At 41.9% G+C, this 19,442-nt stretch overlaps 1 protein-coding gene across 1 annotated transcript in view; it reads left to right on the top strand.

Annotated features, from left to right (window-relative positions):
• The window catches only part of CCDC60 (coiled-coil domain containing 60), a 150,581-nt gene that overhangs the window by 85,549 nt on the left and 45,590 nt on the right, over positions 1 to 19,442 (top strand). The window contains exon 5 of the mRNA XM_055323275.1: positions 15,418 to 15,588. Within this exon, the coding sequence (XP_055179250.1) occupies positions 15,418 to 15,588 (171 nt within the window). The remainder of the gene's footprint in view (positions 1 to 15,417; positions 15,589 to 19,442) is intronic.

Raw genomic sequence — 19,442 nt, 5'->3', positions numbered from 1 at the left:
TCAAGCCTTGAAGGACAAACAGCAATCAGCCAAGTGAAGAAGCAGCAGTTACTGCAGGAAGAAGCAAAATCATGTGCAATTTTAAGGGGTAGAGAATCACAAAGAAATGGCTGGATAAGTGGTTATAGATTGCTAGGCAGGAAAACTTTCCCCTTCTTTCCTTCTAGGTTCTTTGACTGGTCTAATAATTAAATTGACAAGAGACAGATTAACAGGAGCAAAGCCAAACCAAAACCAAACCACAATTTAATTTTGTATATACAGGTATCCATAGAAATATGAGACCCAGAAGTACCCAAAGCAGGCACTTTTGATACCTTCTGAACAAAGAAACAACACATTTGTGGAGAATTGACATGAGCAAGGGATTTGGGCCTGGGGTAGCAGATTAGTGGAGAAGCAACAAGGGTTGTTCACACAGCCTTCTCCACTAGAGAATTTCCTCTCTGGTGATAAGTGATGTGGAAAAGATGTTAGGTTTTGAAGCCAATGGCTAGAAAAGGATTTTTGAGATGTCTTTGGTATAAAAGGGTGGTTTTATTAAAGCACGGGGACAGAATCCATGGGCAGAAAGAGCTGCACCAGGGTCATGAGGAGTGGCCCATTATATACTTTTAAATTGGGAAGGGGTTAAGGATAGTGTAAGTCTCTAAAGAATTTGGAGGCAAAGCTTCCAGGACCTCGAGGGGCTAGCTATTGTTGGGAAAGGGTCATTCATTACTATCTAATAAAATCCAAGTCATGAGACCCTTCAGATATATATCGGTAGGTCATATGCTTGAGGGTTGATCACCAATACGTATCTTGTGGGGAGGTGGTAGAGACATAGAAAGTTTCCAAGGAATTTTTTATGTTAAAGTAGACTTACAGAATCCTGAGGAATGGGCTAAGATTGCCTTTTAGCCTTAGCAAAGTATTAATATCGAGGCAGTTGAGTTTCTAGAGGAATGTCACTCTGCCTGTTTCAAGACCTTATCCGTGGGCTGTAGGTAGTAAGGAAATTTAGTAAGTTTTCTTCTGCCTTTCTTTCCCACATCAGTAAGGACGCCTTTCTTTCTCCTGGTACAGGGAGGATACCTTTTACAAGGGAGATTTATTTCCTGCTCTCAGGGGGACAAAGGAGGGTCAGAGTGTCCTCCTCGCACTGGCTGTATCTTAAGTAATTTTAATTCAAAATAATCAATATGCCACAGAGGCATATTTAGGGATGGCATATTCTACTTCCAATCAAGATAAAGCCCATATCCTAGACAACCTTCCTGTCATGGAAGAGTCTAGATTTTGTCCTGAAGACAGTGGAAAGCCATGGAAGGGCCTGGAGCACTCTGATGGGAATGATGAGGTTTTGCATTTTAGAAAGAGCTCTGTGGATCTTTTTAAAAGGTAGACACAGGTTGTGAAGTGGAAAGACCAGGAAGATACTTGGAGTAACAGAGGCAACAAATGATGGTTTCTGGCTCAGATGGCAGCAACAGGAAGGAAGACAGTCAGGTGATATTTAAGAAGTAGAGTTGGCATCACTTCATGATCAGTTGATGGACATGAAGAGGGTAAAGGGGACAAAAGTAATCTCTCCATTTTACAGGTGAAACACACTGCTTTTTGCCATCCTAGAGCTATCCTAAACAGCACACTTTCTTGTGGCCAAAGACAACTCTACGTTCTGCCTTCTTGGAACTCAAATGGTATGTGCTAGGCAACATGGCAGGATACAAATCAATGCACAGAAATCAGTTGCATGTCTATACACTAACAATGAGACTGAAGGAAGAGAAATTAAGGAGTCAATCCCATTTACAACTACACCAAAAACCATAAGATACCTAGGAATAAACCTAACCAAGAGTTTTCTAAAAAGTACAGAACACTTATGAAAGAAATTGAGGAAGACACAAAAAGATGGGAAAACATTTCATGCTCATGGATTGGAAGAATAAATACTGTGAAAATGTCTATGCTACCCAGGGCAATTTACACATTCAGTGCAATCCCTATCAAAATACCATGGACTTTCTTCATGGAATTGGAACAAATAATCCTAAGATTTGTATGGAACAAGAAAAGACACTGAATAGCCAGAGGAACGTTGAAAAAGAAAACCAAAGCTGGACGCATCACAATGCCTGACTTCAAACTGTATTACAAAGCTGTGATCATCCAGACAATATGGTACTGGCACAAAAACAGACACATAGATCAATGGAACTGAACAGAGAACCCAGAAATGGACCCTCAACTCTATGGTCAACTTATCTTCAACAAAGCAGAAAAGAATATCCAATGGAAAAAAGACAATCTTTTCAATAAATGGTATTAGGAAAATTGGACAGCCACATGCTCAAGAATGAAACTGGACCATTTTCTTATACCACACACAAAGATAAACTCAAAATGGATGAAAGACCTAAATTTAAGACAGGAATCCATAAAAATCCTAGAGGAGAACACAGGCAGCAACCTTTTTGACCTTGACCACAGCAACTTTTTGCAAGATACATCTATGAAGGCAAGGGAAACAAAAGCAATAATGAACTCTTGGGACTTCGTCGAGATAAATCGCTTCTACACAGCAAAGGAAACAGTCAACAAAACTAAAAGGCAACCTACAGAATGGGAGAAGATATTTGCAAATGACATATCAGATAAAGGGCTAGTAACCAAGATATATAAAGAACTTACCAAACTCAACACCCAAAAATCAAATAATCCAGTCAAGAAATGGATAGAAGACATGAACTGACATTTCTCCAAAGAAGACATACACATGACCAACAAGCACATGAAAAAAATATTCTGTATCACCTGTCATCAGAGAAATACAAATCAAAAACACAATGAGATACCACTTTATACCAGTTAGAATGGCTAAAATTAACAAGACGGGAAAACACAAATGTTGGCGAGGATGTGGAAAAAGGGAGAACCCTCTTGCACTGTTGGCGGGAATGCAAGCGGGTGCAGCCACTCTGAAAAACAGTGTGGAAGTTCCTCAAGAAGTTAAAAATACAACTAGCTGGGACACTTGGGTGGATCAGTGGTTAAGCATCTTCCTTGGGCTCAGGCGTGATCCCGGATCCCCAGATCAAGTCCCACACCAGGATCTCTGCAGGGAGCCTGCTTCTCCCTCTGCCTGTGTCTCTGACTCTCTCTGTGTCTCAAATAAATAAGTAAACAAACAAATCTTTTTTAAAAATAGAGCTACCTTACAACCTAGCAATTGCTCTACCAGGATTTACCCCAAAGATACAGATGTAGTGAAACAATGGAACACCTGCACCCCAATGTTCATAGCAGCAATGTCCACAATAGTCAAACTGTGGAAGGAGCCACAATGTTCTTTGACAGACGAATAGATAAGATGTGATATATATATATATATATATATATATATATATATATATATATACACACACACAATGGAATATTACTCAGCCATCAGAATATTACTACCATTTACATGGATGGAACTGGAGGGTATTATGCTGAGTGAAATAAGTCAGTCTGAGAAAGACAATTATCGTATGGTTTCACTCATATGTGGAACGTAAGAAATAGTGAAAGGGACCATAATGAAAGGGGTCACTGAGTGGGGAACAATTAGAGAGGAAGACAAACCATGAGAGACTCCTAACTGTGGGAAACAAAGGGTTGCAGAGGGGAAGTAGGTGGAAGCATAGGGTAACTGAGTGATGGGCATTAAGGAGGGCACATAGTGTCATGAGGCTTGGGTGTTATATGTTTGCAAATTGAATTTAAATTTAAAAATTTTTAAATTAAAAAATAAATTTTAAATGGTGTCTGCCAGGTGTACACATACTGTACCCACACCTCGGAAATGCCACATGACTTTTGCAAAGGAGCCAGAGAGAATAAAACTGAAGCAGATAAATAATGACGTCTCCTTTGAGGATCAAGTCCCAGCCATGTTTTTTTTTTTTTTTCCATCTGCTTTATGATCAAAAGGAACCCACAAAAGGGACTTCTTTGGGGGCTGAGTCATTCAGGAAGGAGAGAGATCCATCTGAAACTTTGATCTGAGAGGTGAAATCCTGACTCGGCAAATCTCCCATTGTTGGACATTACAATTAGCAAATGACCCAGGGATGGTAAAGAGATGTTCGGATGTGATTTAATAAGAATGTGGTTGCAATAAGCACTCAGAATATGTTTGCCATCAATTTGCTGTATACACAATATGCTACCAGTGCAATCTTTTGTGTATGCAGTTGACCTTTATCTCTGGCAATCTTGTCCTATAAAGAAGAGTGAAATCCTCCATTGCAAATCATTAGCACTCAGGAAATGGCTTTAATTTGCATGCTGACAAAGATATTAACTTGGGTGGTGGTGGGGGGAATACTACAACACGTCCTTTTGTCTGAAAGGCAGTTCAAAATCTGTGTTGTGACTACAGTTGACTGAAGTTCAATTGCTGTAATAAATGTATTCCAAATTTCATCTCAATTGCATTTGCATTTTAATGAATGATTCTCACCTTCTTGTCAATTTGGCAGCCAGGCTAGATTTATTAAGTTATTGTATAAACAGGGCATTCTAATGCGGGAATTTAAATGCAAAATATTTGCTGGGTGCATTTGAACTGGGGCTGCGTTATTAATTTGCCTGTATGGGTTGCCTGAAAATTCAAGAATTTAAGGATGGCGTTTCAGATCCCTTCTTTCCATCAGGTTGGCTCTCTCCCCCTCTGAAATCAGTATGTCTGGATGGGCTGACAAAGCAAGGCTTGAGCCAGCCAGATGAAGAGGGCTCTCCAAGTCTTCAGCCTCCACAAACTGAAAAGAAACTGATTTATTTGCTATTATTTGAAAACAGTAAAATTTGTTAAGTGAAAATTTCCCGTGTAGGCAATTCCTGTCTTTGAGAGCAGGACATCCCTGAAATCAGATTGCCAGGAGTGTTTGTTCATTTTAATGTCATTCAGCCTTTCCCGTTGAAGCACTCCTGGCTTTATAGCCTCATATTTCTTGCAGGCAAAGACGGAAAATGTGAGTGAAAACCAGCTGGATGCAGAGCCGTAATACCATTAAAAGTTAGGTTTGGTTTTTTTTTAAGGTACATCTGGGCTGTTGGTTTTTAGCAAAGTGATTTGCAGTGGTTAATCCCATGCCCCCCATAATAGAAAGGGTGAACATGAGTTCCCTTTGCTACTCCCCCCAGCTCTCCAGAACTCCGCAGCTTCTTGCAACGCCCCTGTAAAGGGAGGTGGGGCTGCTTTTGATGCTGTTCAGTCCTAGTTTCCAGTAGGGCCCTCAGGATGGAGGCAGATTAAGGTAATGGGAGACTCATTGCTAGCAGAGTGGCCTCAAAGGGTGACAATGTCTGCTACTGATGTGCTTAAAGAATTTTCCGAGATGAAGCGATTGCTAGCATGTGTCAAAGTTTTGTTTCAAACCTGTAGCAAGGGAAGTAGGCTTCTAATTGAGCCAGTTCAAAGATTTCTTTCTAGAGAATTATTTTGTTTTGTTGTTGTTATTGTTTTTAATAGGGGAAAGGGGACTGCTAGACTAATGCATCTCAGACTTCAATGTGTATATGAATCACCTGAGGGTGTTAAAATGCAGATTCTCCTTCAGGAGGTCTGAGTGGGACCCAAGATTCTAGCTTTCTAAGGAGCTCCTAGGTAATGCTGATGATGCTAGTACAAGGACCACCACACTTTGAGTAGGAAGGAACTAGACAGCATGACTCAAGGGAAGAATGGTTAGCTAAAGGTTAATAGACTTGTTATAAGTCTGATGGGCCAGCTGTGTGGGTAAATCTAACACCCATAGAAATCAGAAATTTGCACAAATATTTATCAAGTATGCTAGATACTCCTCAGCAATTTCTTAATATCATATTTTATCATATTGAAGAGGGACATTTTTTCCTCCACATTTTAACATCTCTGAACTGGGGATGTAATGTACAATTATGTCTCAATTTAATTGGCAGGGGTTTTTCCTTCTTTGTGGCTCAAAAATAATAGTGCATCTTATAATAGATCATGTATTGATCAGCTATTTTCACCATAACACTATGCAACAAGCTGCCCTAAACTCAGCAAATTTCAATAAGTATTTCTCCCTTGCTCATGTGTCTGTAGGTTAATTGGGGTTTGGCCGATCTCAGCTGAGATTAGGTGGGTTCAGTTCTGTTCCTCATGCCTCTGTTATTCTTCTGGGTTTAGCAAAATAGTGGGTTTTGTTTTTGTCATAGACCCAATTGAGCAAGCTTATTTCAAGCTTCTGTTCAAGTCATATCTGCTAACATCCATAGGCCAAGGAAGTCACATGAAAGCCGAAAGTCAGGGTGCTGGGAAGTACATTCCACACTTGAATACAGGGAATGGGGGAATGTGAATAATGACTTAATCTGCCATAGGTAGTATCTTGGATTGGGTAAAACATGGTCTAAAGGGGGAAAAGATAATCCACCAGTTTCTATTCTATATGCCTAGAGATGGAGTCTGCACACAGTATAGAGCCTGTGTGACACACAAAGTCAAAGCTTTGAAGCTTCCTGCTGAATGTGTTTGACCTTGGAGCATGCAGGTGGAAAGAGGAAAATTCTGGAACCAGCCCTCCTGGCTTCCAATTACTGCCTTGCCACTTTCCAGTTGTTTCAGATCCTCATCATTTACTTACCCCTTTCCCTGTTTTCTTCCCTATAAATCACACCAACCTCCCGGGACTGTTAGTGAGTTGGCAATAACGATTTTGGTTCCCAATTATTGAGTCCTAGGTCTTTGTGTCCACCATCTCATCTATCCTCCCAAAGGCCCTTTGAGGCAAAAGCTGAGATTTTTCCAGTTCGAAGACAAAGCCGCTGTATGTAGTTCAGAGAGATGGGGTGGGTTTTTTTTTTTTAATTTTATTTATTTGAGAGAGAGAGAGAGAGAGAGTGCAAGGAGGAGGAAGGACTGGAGAGGGAGAAGGAGGCTCCCCACTGAGCAGAGAACCTAATGAAGGGCTCTATCCCAGGACTCTGAGATTATGACCTGAGCCGAAGGCAGACACTTAACCAACTGAGCCACCAGGTGCCCAGGTAGTTCAGAGAGGTTTAAAACCTGACTAAGAGACAAAATAAAGGTCCCATGCAGAGGCTGTGCCCTGCAAGCCTCACCATGTATTTACTGCTCCTCAAGTCTGAAGGTACTTGGGAGAAAAACCTGTGCTTCCCTATTTCTATGCCTTTGGTCTGTCTCAGCTAAGCCCTGCTGAGAATACTCCTGTTGCCAAAGTGAGCAATCTCCATTCATGGGATCACATGCAGACTCCCGTACAGAGAACATATGTCCCTTAAAAATAAAAGCCCACCCCCATGCACTGGTTTAAGAGTAAGTTGCACTGGGTAGATGAAACTTTCCATTTTATAATCAGCTTCTTCCTCTGCTTGCCTGATGCAGTTAATTATTTTACTCCCCATCGTTCCTCTTGCGATGTTAGCCAGGGGAGTTTTACAGCGTGGAAAGCAGTGAACAGGAGGCCCCGGGTGAGTGGATTTAAAGGCGAAAACCGCTCTTCCCTGCAAATAGCTCCCTTCACACAAATAGCCTGGTAATCAGCAATAATGATGGAGAAAATGTAGGGAACATACAAGGGAATTAAATGAGAATTTGCTAAAATATTAAGTATTTTTAAATGGGTCTCCACGGTACTGTGGGAGCACTTCACAGCTCACTGAATGAACATCTTGTAGCCTGAGGTTCCCAGAATAGACTGGTGTGTCTGACATGAGGGCCCAGACCCTCCCCACCAACTCTGCTCATCTTTCACCCAGGTCTTTCCAGAAGATCTAGCAGCTGGGAGTCTGGCTGCTTTGGTTGAAAAGGGGTGGTAATTTCAACAGAACACTTGGTTGCTAGATTCCCCAAACTGGGTTCCCCTATCCCTTTCTGTAAGTTACAGAGGCATTCATCACTAGCAGTATTTGGGGTTTTGTTACAGACCTGGCTTTACACAGTGCCCTCCCTGTACAGATCCGTAAGATAAATCTCTTCTGTTTTTTTTTTTTTTTAAGATTCTATTTGTTTATTCATGAGAGACAGAGAAAGAGAGAGGCAGAGACATAGGCAGAGAAAGAAGCAGGCTCCCCACAAGGAGCCTGATGCAGGACTTGATCCCAGCTCCTGGGATCACACCCTGAGCTGAAGGCAGATGCTCAACCACTGAGCCACCCAGGCATCTTGATAAATCTCTTCCTATCATCAAGAATAAGTAGACATCTCCTGAACAGTTTTTTAAAAATTTTATGACCATTAGGAATCACATGAGGGACTGTGTTTCCCCTCTTTGCTTTAGACACGGGGAAGCTCGGGGCCAAATTAATACACTAGGTCATGTGATGCAGGTTTTGATATCCGTCTGACCTGATTTTTGCCTTCCTGTTTTGCCTGCCTTTGTCAGTTTTTAAAAATTTTTTGCCCCTGATACTTTTTGGAATAAGAGCATAAATAAGTGAAATAAATCTCTCACCAACCTCTTAATTTCTATAAAAAGATGGATAACTAAGATGCAAAAGTAAAGACTATGAGTTCTTTGAGGATGTGTTCACCTTCATAATGTCAGTGCCTCAAACAAAACTCAACTCAGACTATGTGCCTAACACAGAATCCAAAATATCACAGGTGTCCAACCTAAGGTGTGCCACATAATATTCAAGCCCTTTCTATTGGCTGTGGCATGGACCATCAGCCTGTCACTTTTTCTTTCTAAATTAGTTCAATAAGGATGATGTTCACCATCACAGTCAAAGGCAATAAAAACAGTTATGGTGTTCCACTGTAATAGTATCACACCAATCACACTGCAATAGTTGGCTAGGGCTGTGGTAACAAAGCACTACAAACCAGGTGGCTCAGCAACAGAAATATACTGTCTCACACTTCTTAAGGTTAGATCAGTGTGTTGGAGGGGGTTGGTTCCTTCGGGGGCCTGTGAGGGAGACTCTTTCCATGCCTCCCTCTAGCTTCTCATGATTTGCAGGTCATCTTGGCCTGTGGAAGCATCACCCCACCTCTGCCTTCTTGCTTATATAGGATTCTCCCTGTGTGCATGCCTGGGACACAAATTTCCTCTTTTTTATAAGGACACCAGTCATATTGGATGAGGGACCGACCACCTGACCCCAGCATGACCTCATCTTAACTAATTGCATCAGCAATGACCTTATTTAAAAATAAAGTCACATTCTGAGATACTAAAAGTTAAGGCTTCAACCTATGAATTGTAGAGGGGGAGGGGACAAAATTCAATCCATAATACACACCTTTCAGGATCTAGTTGGTTACAGGTTCTTCACGGGAAGACAGAGGCTTTGAATTCAGACACTAAAATCTGAGCCCAAAGCCCACCAAACTGGCCATGCCTGTTCCATGACCGTGGGACCCCTCCCATTGTCGTGCACAATTGTCCCACATGATGAGTCTTCTCCATGCCTGCCCCCACTCTCTGACTAAAATCTGAGCCCAAAGCCCACCAAACTGTCCTGGGACAGACGCCTTTCACTTGACATCCTTCCACTTCCTAAGAGAATCTGAATGACACCAAGGGAGGTTTCACAGCTATAGGAGAGTTCTGACACCTGCCAGTCAATGACAACTCACTCAAGTGAGCCAAGGACCCAATGGCCCATAGAATCTTTAAAGTCAATGAAAGGGATTTCCAGGGTAGGCAGGTGAGACTTTGCAATGGAAATAGTCTGACATTTTATAAGCCAGCACTCTGAACAGCTGGACTCCACAGTTGAACCTAATCTGGTTTCAGACCTACTGATAATGGCAGCACCTAAATATTTATTGTGAGGATAAATAAGTTAACCCATGTATCCAGAAGTGAGGGGGTTAGGAGGGTGGGGCCCAGAAACAGTGGAGGGCAGGGCTAAGTTTGACCACAGATATGAAATCACATAATTGTCTAGTTCCCTACAAAGGCCTCTTATCTGCATGGTTTATTGCGTCGCAAGAGCATGCTGGAAGCATTAAGTCTTACTGACATCCAACAGCAGAGAGGGGCCTCTACAACTCGGATACTGGGGTGCTGCACAAGAGGATATTAGATCGAGTTATTAGCAATGAGCTTCTTAATTAAAATGGTAAAATCTACTGCCTCTTGGAGTAGCACCCTGGAGCAAGTTTGTGTGGAAGCAGCAGGTCCCCGGACCAGGAGTGTCCCCTGGTATTTCCCTACATTTTCAAGTCTGGAGCACAGCACTTCCCTCCTTCCTTCCCTCCTTCATTTTCCCCTTCTTTCTGTTCTTCCTTCTTTCCTTTCTTCCTTTCTCCTTTCTTTCCTTTCTTCTTTTTTTTTAGAGCAAGACCTTTCTACCACAAGTAAATAAAATACCAATATCTAAATACAATATATTAGTAGCAAATCCAATATATTAGTAGCACAAATGTACAATATTACATTTTATTCAATGAAAAGTAAACTTTCTTAATCTAAAATTATACTTGCCCAGGACCTTTGCATATGCTGTTCCCTTTACTTGAAACACTCTTCCCCTATGACACCTTCTCAGCAAGAACTTTTGTTGATCATATATTTATTTTTTAAATTTAATTTAGTTTATATTCAATTAACATATGGTATATTATTAGTTTCAGAAGTAGAGTTCAGTGATTCATCAGTTGTATATAACACCAGTGTTCATTATATCACATGCCCTCCTTCATGCCCACCATCCATCTTCCCACCCCATCTTCCCACCGTCCCACCCCTCCAACAACCCTCAGTTTGTTTTCTATAGTTAATATATGTGCTGCCAAAGCGAGCACTGTTTCCTATAGTTAAGAGTCTCTTTTGGTTTGTCTCCCTCTCTGATCTCTTCTTGTTTTGTTTTTTTCCTCCCTTCCTCTATGCTTCTCTCTTTTGCTTCTTAAATTTCACATATGACGGAAATTATATGATAATTGCCTTTCTCTGATTGACTTATTTTGCTTAGCATAATACCCTCTGGTTCCATTCATATTATTGCAAATGGCAAGTTTTCCTTTTTTGATGGCTGAATAGTATTCCAGTGTATATATATATCACATCTTCTTTATCCAAAGTTGATCATCTGGGATCCCTGGGTGGCGCAGCGGTTTGGCGCCTGCCTTTGGCCCAGGGCGTGATCCTGGAGACCCGGGATCGGATCCCACGTCGGGCTCCCGGTGCATGGAGCCTGCTTCTCCCTCTGCCTGTGTCTCTGCCTCTCTCTCTCTGTATGACTATCGTAAGTAAATAAAAAAAAATTAAAAAAAAAAACAAAGTTGATCATCTGTTTAAAACTGCACACATACCCCCTCCCCTGGCAGTCCTACTCTCCCCACATCCCTACTTTAGGTTCTACAGTTTACTTCTTTGTTTTTGTTTGTCTCCCTCTAAACTTATATGAGAGCAGGAATTTTGTGACTGTTTTGTTTGCTGCTGTATCTTAGCCCCTAGAATAGTGCCTGTCACACAGTAAGCATTCAATAAATTTTTGTGGAATGGTTGGTAATGATGCAGCTATTCAGGCAAACAGACAAATATCAAGATGGTCATGAATCAATGTAATAAAGAATCTGACTCTATTTTTGATGTGTGACAGATGACAGCTTTCAAGCTTCCCCCACTGCCTCCTCCCCTTCTGCCCACACCTGGGCAAGTTAACAAGAAAGTCCAACTGCTGCTGCTTTTGGTGCTGGAGGGAAGCTCAAGCCACAGACAAGAGACTGCTTACCCCAGCCCCACTCCCTGACCATGATAAAACTCGAAACCAGTCACCCCTCCCTGCTCTTGCAGGCTGATTTCAGACCTGCTTGGGAGACTTCCCTGCTCTGCCCAGAAAACCTCATTATGTGAGTATTAAGTTGCTTCACACATTTTTAGTGCATCTGTGGTGTCAGTTTCAACCTCTGAACCAAATTTTGAGCAAGGGGTCTCTAACACAACAAAGGTTGCTGTCACATCAGCCTCGGGCCCCAGGTTGGTTCTGCAATTGCTTTGTTTGTGCTACAGACATTAGCACATTTGTGAAAATTAAGGGGTTTGTGAAATTAAGGGGTTGCCAATGGTAACTATTTTCTTTTTTATCAGGTTATCTTGTAACCTCAGGACACTCTTTTGATTAGTGAATTCAGAAACTTGAAAGCAAAATAGAAGCACATTGTTGTTTCAAACACCAGTTCCACATCATATCAACCACTCGCATTCCTAAACCTAAAAATAAAAGCCAGGCAAAAGCTTCTAGAACTGACAATTAAGGGCCAAAGTTATCTGTAATATGGTTTCACTGAGTTACCCTAGGTTACACATTCATTTATTTCTGCACAATTTTGTCTGAGAGGAAACAGATTATTTTGCCATGACCAAAATATGAACTGAGCAGAAAATGATGAATCTTTCCCTACAACTGGTTGTCTGGGTTGAACGTGTGACATACAGTGTAGACATTCAGAAAAGCTGACATGAGCTGAGAAGCAGTTTAGAAAAAGATCACTGGTGACCTGGCCATGACATATTGATAAGAAACTCAAATACCATATTTGGTCTAAGCTGCCATTGAAGCGAAGACACATCACTTAAAACAAAATAAGATTAAAACACTGCCAATTAAGTTAAAACAATGCTATTCCATCCCTTAGAATTTTTTTCATAAAAATATTGTCATGATTTTTAAAGCTTTTCGTCACTCTTAATTTCTTACATATCACTGTTTGCATAAAAGGAAAAATATAAGAGAAACACATTGCTTAAGATGTTCTTCAAAATTCTTCATACTTAATGTCCAGCTCTTCTGAATCACATTTCCATTAGAGTCAACAATGCTGGATGCAAGATTTCTTAAAAGGATGCTTTGCTATTTTCACCAAGATTTTCTTCCTAGCTGCTGACCCCCAGTCTACAAATTTTGATACTGGCCCTGTCTTGATTTTATAAGAATATGTCAAAAACAAAACAAAACAAAACAAAACAACTGTGTTTCAGACCCCAGATCATGATCCATTGGTTTTGTGATCTAAAACATCAGGGGAGGCTTTTGTGTGGTCTGGCTGTCTGGAACTACAACCAAGTTTGAGTGTATAGATGATAATAAACACAAAACAACTGCCATCTGGGTGGCATCATCTCAAACATGTTAAAATGTGAAAAAACATGCATTACAGAATTGGTCAATGCCATATAAATGGCAAGAAAAGCTTGTACAAAATGAATTGATCTGGTGTATGACAGGATGACAGGATGTTTTGTGGTTTTGTATTGTTATTAGCTAAAAAATATTGTTCATGAAAACTCAAATGTTTTTTAGATTCCTGAAGTATTTCTAGAAGTTCTAATTCTAGCAACTCCCAGATCATGGCTTGCTTCAATCCAGACCCCAAAGCCCTGCACCACCTGTTCCCTGCTAGTGTTGCTAGCTTTAGCTCTGGCCATTCTCCTACATTCCTTCTGTGCTCCAGCTTTTTAAAGTTACTTGTAGTTTCCTAAATGGGCCATCTTCAGACTCACCTGTCCTAGTCAGTTCCAACTGCTATCATGAAGTACGGTAGACCACGCGGCTTGCAAACAATAGAAGTTTATTTCCCACAGTTCTGGAGACTGGAAGTCTAGATGAAGGTGCCAGCATGGTCAGGTTCTGAGGAGAACCCTCTCCCAGGTTGTAGACTGCTGGCATCTTGTATCCTCACACGGTGGGCAGCAGAGAGAAGGAAGCTTTCCCATGACTCTTACAAGGGTACTAATCCCATTCATGAGGACTCCAACCTTAATAGCTAATAATCTATAACCTTATAATCTAATCCTACTTACCTTCCCCAAAACTTACTTTCTGATACCATCACCTTGGGGTAGTGTTTCAACACATAAACTTTAAGGGGACACAAACATTTAGTCCATAATACACCTCTCTGCATTTATAACTGCTATTCCATCCATTTCCCATGTTTTCCTACCGGTAAATTCCTACTTACCCCCCAAATGTCACCTCATCCAGCAAGCCTTCTTAGATTTCTCTAGGTCCCTGTAGCTCTTTGTACATTGTGTTCAGAGTGTATGTTTGTGGGTGTGCTTCCTCTATGATACTATGAACTTTCTGGGGGCAGATTTGTTGTTTTACTGCTTTGTGTAACTTTGGTCTCCTCATAAGTACCTGGACTAGCGGGTTCTCAGGCAAAGCCTACTATAGAAATAAATGAATGAAAAGTTATCATTGTGTAATGCAATTTGAAAAATCCTGGAAAAGCTCCACTTCCTACCTCCCAGCATTTTACCAGTAGACATTACAAGAATCCACTGCTGAAATGACAATGCCCTCAGTAATACCTTAATTCTTCCTAGAAAATGAACAAGGATTAATTAATCACATCAGAATCTAAGCATGAAAGTTTGCTGAGAATATTCCCATCCAAAACTAAGCACAAGAGAAAGAGAAGGAGACAGAAAGAAGCTACTCAGAAAAAAGAAGAGGTCTCACTTCATTGAGGAAGATATCTCCATCCACCCACTAGTCTGAATTAGGTGCCTCCACCTACAAAGCTCAGAGTCCTTCTCACCCTCATCATTCTGTATCATCACTGACTCTTAGAACAGCATCCTGTTCATCACTGTATCTCCAAGTGTCAGCACAGTCCCCAGAACATACCGGTTGCTCAAGAGGAATTTTGGGAATGAAAGTGGATCTCAGAACCAACATTCATGCCTGGGGAAACGTGGTGGTGGTTCCACACGGCGCCTGACAACTTCTCAGTCAGACAGGTGGACAGAGAGATGTGTTTACCCCTTCTCCACCAGAGTGCTGCCAAATTCCAACCCTGAGGTGACAGACGGCAAAGTGGGGGAGGTGTGTAGACCCTCAGGCACAGAATGTCTCGGCAGCAAGCCAATATCAAGATGTCTGATTAGGAAACAGTGGTTGAGTCAGCAAGAAAAGAATCACAAAGTCTCAACTTATGTTACTTGACACAGCAAGCACTTATACACTTTATTGACTCCACTTCCGCAGCCATTGTGAAGCATATGAAGCAAATAGGAGCATTTAGGCAAATCTGAGAGAAGGCAGCCTTGGCCAGGAGCCATATGGTACTGGGCCATACAGTACTGATCTGCTGCTGATTATCATGGATGAGCCCCTTTCCATGCATAAAGGTGTCTCCTCCTGTGGGGTGTGGATTATTATGTTCATTTCATAGCACCTAACAGAGAGCCTGGCACATAGTAGATGCTGAATAAATATCTGTTGGATAACAGAGCAAGGAAGGAACTAAAACCAGAGAGGTCAAGTCCATCAAGGTCAGGTCCACCTGACTCTGGAGTTCCAAAGGCAAGAAGGTTCTTGGGTATGAGGATGCCCTTCAAAGATTATCAATCCCAGGATAGCATGGCCCTGTCCTAATGGTCAGCTCAACTTTGTTGTTCTCTCCCTCCCTCTCCCCCAACCCCCTACTTCCAGCATGTTGATTCAGTCAGTGAAGGCAGGCCGTGGATACTTTGACATGCTGCGAGAGGAGAGTGCCTTGAAAAAGAAGCAACAGCAACTTCAGAAACTCGAGGAGGAAGAAAGACATAAATTCCAGCCAGCCAAAAGGATGTCAGAAATCCATTATGGTGAACTTCTTTTAAAGTAAGTAGATGGGGCAGATGCAATGCCTGACAGTCTGCGGAAGGGCCTGCAGAATGAACGCCGCCTACAGACCAGTCCATTATGAAATGTCCATTTACATAACCATAGCAATAGGTAACAACCACAATAATTATAATGAGTGTCTGCTATATGCTTTATGCACATCTTTTCATCTAAATTTTAAAACATTCCTTAGATAGATAGTGTTATTACCCACCCCCTTTTTAGAGATTAGGAATAAAGTTTAGAAATGCTCACATAATTCCTTTGTGACTAAGATCATAAATTAGAAATCATCCCTGAGTCCCAATCCGAGTGACACAAAATTCCTAAACTGTGTCATTCTGCATGGACAGATTCCTAGGACACTTAGACTTGAATGAGGCACAAATCCAGAATGGAAAGGAGGTACTGAGGCAGGTGGACAGGAAAGAAACGATGGAAATGGTCTGCCCTTGTAACCATTGTCCTATTGGAGCGGTGGTCTCAATCCTGGCTACACCTTAGAATCACCCGGGAAGTTTTTAAAATGCCCAGGGGTAGATGGTGGAATAGGAGGATCCAAAGCTCACCTTATCCCATGGATATGACTAGATAACACAAAATACCCATGTCCAGGGTGCTTCCCAGACCAATTACATGAGACTCTCTGGGGGTGTTGCCTGGACATAGTACATTTTAAAGCGTACGTTTTAAAGTTCCCATGATGATTCCAACATGGAGCCAAGGTTGAGAGCCATTCTGCTAGGGCTTCAAGGACTCAAATTGCCAGGATGTCAGCTAAAGAGGAAAGGAACCCACAGCAGATTCTACCTTTCCTCCACAGTATGTCCTAAATTCTGTTCTTCACAGTGTTAACTTAGAGAAGTATCAAAGATACTTAAAAGAAAGATTTATTTATTTATTTTATGGAGAGAGAGCAGGAGGGGCACAGGGAGAGGGAGAGAGAATCTCAAGCAGACTCCATGCTGAGTACAGAGCCTGACATGGGGCTTGATCCCAGGATCCTGACATCCAAGAGTCAGACACTTAACCAGCTATGCCATCAGGCACCCCCTCATTATGATAGCGTCATTAAGCTAGCGTCAGATCCCACAGGTTAAGGGCTCAGTCCCGAAGACTACCCCCCACATCAGATGCCAACCACAAGTCCCAGGTTGTCACCTGTACTTCTGACTGACTGGCTATGAATCAGGGTTCCCCACCCCACTCCTTGGGTTTAATCGTTTTCTAGAGTGGTTCACAGAACCCAGAGAAACACTAACTTACATTTACTAGTTAATTTTATAATAGAGGATACAGATGAATGGCCAGATAAAGAGCTAAAGAGGGAGAGGTCAAGAGATTCTGTCCGCATGGAGCTGGGGAGTGCCACCTTCCTGTTACGTTGATGTATTCACCAAGCCAGGAGCTCTTGGAATCCCATATGTTTGGGATTTTTATGGTGGCTTTGCCACATAGGTATGATCTATGATTAACTCAATCATCAGCTCCTCTCCCCTTTTCTGCAGGATGGTGAGTGGAGCTGAAAAGCTCCAGGTTTCTAAAGATGCTGTGGTCTTTCTGGTGACCAGCACCCATCATGAAGCTATCCAGGAGCCCACCCAAGGGCTACTCCTTAGAGCAAAAGACATTTCTACCATGTAGGAAATTCCAAAGGATTTAGGAGTTCTGTGTCAAGAACCAGAGTCTAAGACCAAATATTAGAACAAAAGATGTTCCTAGTGCTATTACCACTTAGGAGATATCAAGGGTTTCAGGAGCTCTATGCCAGAAGCCAGGGGCAGTAGATACTGTTTCTGTTATTAGAAATGTTCATTACTAATGCCCATCCCCTCAAGGTTAGGGGGCAGAAAGAGAGTCTGCATAGAATCCCCAGAAGTGTGACTTTTGAGTGGGATCTTTAATGCCAAATAGAAAGAGATGTGATTAGACATGTCAGTATCAGCCCAGCAGAAATTCCTATGGCCAGCATTTCTGGGTAGGAAGGGCAGAGTTGAAAGAGGAAGGCATTCATGGTGTCATCTTTTGGAATCATTATTTTCAGAGTAAAAAGAAAGCTGGCAAGACATGACCTGAGCCACCTACATCCAGCCACTCAATGTGCCACCAATGTAGTCTGCTCATGGGATAGAGGCACATGATCAAGAGAAGGCCACTCAATGAGTAAGGCAGTTCTTACCCTCTCCATGAGTGGTCCAAGAGCTTAGTGCAAAACCTGCCTTCTCTGAGCCTGATGGTACTTAAAGCCTGGTACTCCTAGTGACACCAGCCAGCTGGTAGGCTTTCCCTGACATAAAGAGAAGGAATGAACTCAGGGCTCTTTTTTGCAGGGGTTGCACTCAGATTAATGGGCGCATGAACAGATGCTGGGGAAGGGTCGGAGGCATCTGTTAAAAACTCTCCTGCAACTTTTTAAATAGTTCTGTTGCCACGTCTCCCATGTTTGGGTATGGTTTTAATCCATGGTCATAGAACACAAGTCTCTCTTCTCCCATCCATGTTTCAGTGTGTGAGACATGGTTTATGTAAAATTTAATAAGTTTAAATATACATGAGACCATTCTTCTTGGAGACATTGGTCTCCTTGTGTCTTATCCGGTGGATTCTATGAGCTGCACAAGTCTATTAAAATAAAAGTGGAGGCCATTACTGCTGTGTAGCCACCAAATGCAAGTGGGGAAGCAGGGATTACAAAATACCAATGGGAGATTCTCCATATCAGCACAGAGTAGTGGTTAAGAGCACAGGACTTGGTTTCCATGTCCTGACTTCCCTCATACATAACTGTTTAACTTTGGGCAAATCACTGTACCTCTCTGAGCCTCCTTCACCCATATGAATGGTACCAAACTCCCAGGTTTGTTATGAGGATCAAATGAAACAATGCTTAGAGCAAAGCCTGGCATAGGAGACACCAGAAGCCCTCAGTAACTATTAGCTATTATATGCAATAAGGTGAATTTGATCTCTCTAGGCCTCAATTACCTAAAATCCTCAGATTTATGGCTAAAAATCTTCATTTCCAGGCAGGCTAGAAGACATCTCTCATCTAAGAGCCGTGTGCTATAAATATAATTCCAATCATAGGAGTATCAAAAAGACAAGTGTTCATTTAAAATACTTTTTTTTTAACAAGGTATTTGATCTTGTGCATTATAAAAGCAAGAGGGATTATTCCACCCTCCCGCCCCCACCCCCTGCTGTATCCAAGGCCATAGAATAAATTCAGACAAAAGTTTTAAGTCTGACAAAGTAGGCAAAGGAAAAAGAAAATCAAGCATGTCCCGAAAGATTTCTGTGTGCTAGCAGTCTTCCCACTGTGCCCAGTGACCTCGTTTTTTCATTGCAGATTTAGCTGAAAAGGTGAAAAAAACAAGGGGTAGAATTTGTCTTGTTACCCTAGTTGAGAGAGGACAGAAAACCAGAGATTAAGGACTGAAACAGTTGGGTTAATGTCTATGTAATCTAAACCTCCAGGGGACAGGGTTGAGCCAGTAAAACTGGGCAAGCCCATGTATTTGCTTGTGGCTTCTTCAGCTCTAGGGGTTGAATAAAGAGCTCGTGGAAATGGAAATCAGCAGACCTAGATTCTGGTCCTATTTTTTAGTTAACTCTGTGACCCCAGAATTGTCCTTGAATTCTCAGGAAGGTAAATTCCTAATGTGCATCCCCACTCCACCTCCTCTTCCTGCTTCCACCTCATTCCCTACATGAAACCAGAGTGATCTTTTCAAGACATAAGAACTGCTTTCAGCTTGGGGCGCCTGGGTAGCTCAGTGGTTGAGCGTCTGCCTTTGCTTGGGTTGTGAAAACGGGGTCCTGAGATTGAGTCCTGCATCAGGCTCCCTGCA

Source organism: Nyctereutes procyonoides, unplaced genomic scaffold (genome assembly GCF_905146905.1).
Source record: "Nyctereutes procyonoides isolate TBG_1078 unplaced genomic scaffold, NYPRO_anot_genome, whole genome shotgun sequence".
NCBI classification, from domain to species: Eukaryota; Metazoa; Chordata; class Mammalia; order Carnivora; family Canidae; genus Nyctereutes; species Nyctereutes procyonoides.
The sequence above is the reverse complement of the archived record's forward strand: the minus strand, read 5'-3'. Positions and strand labels throughout refer to the sequence as shown.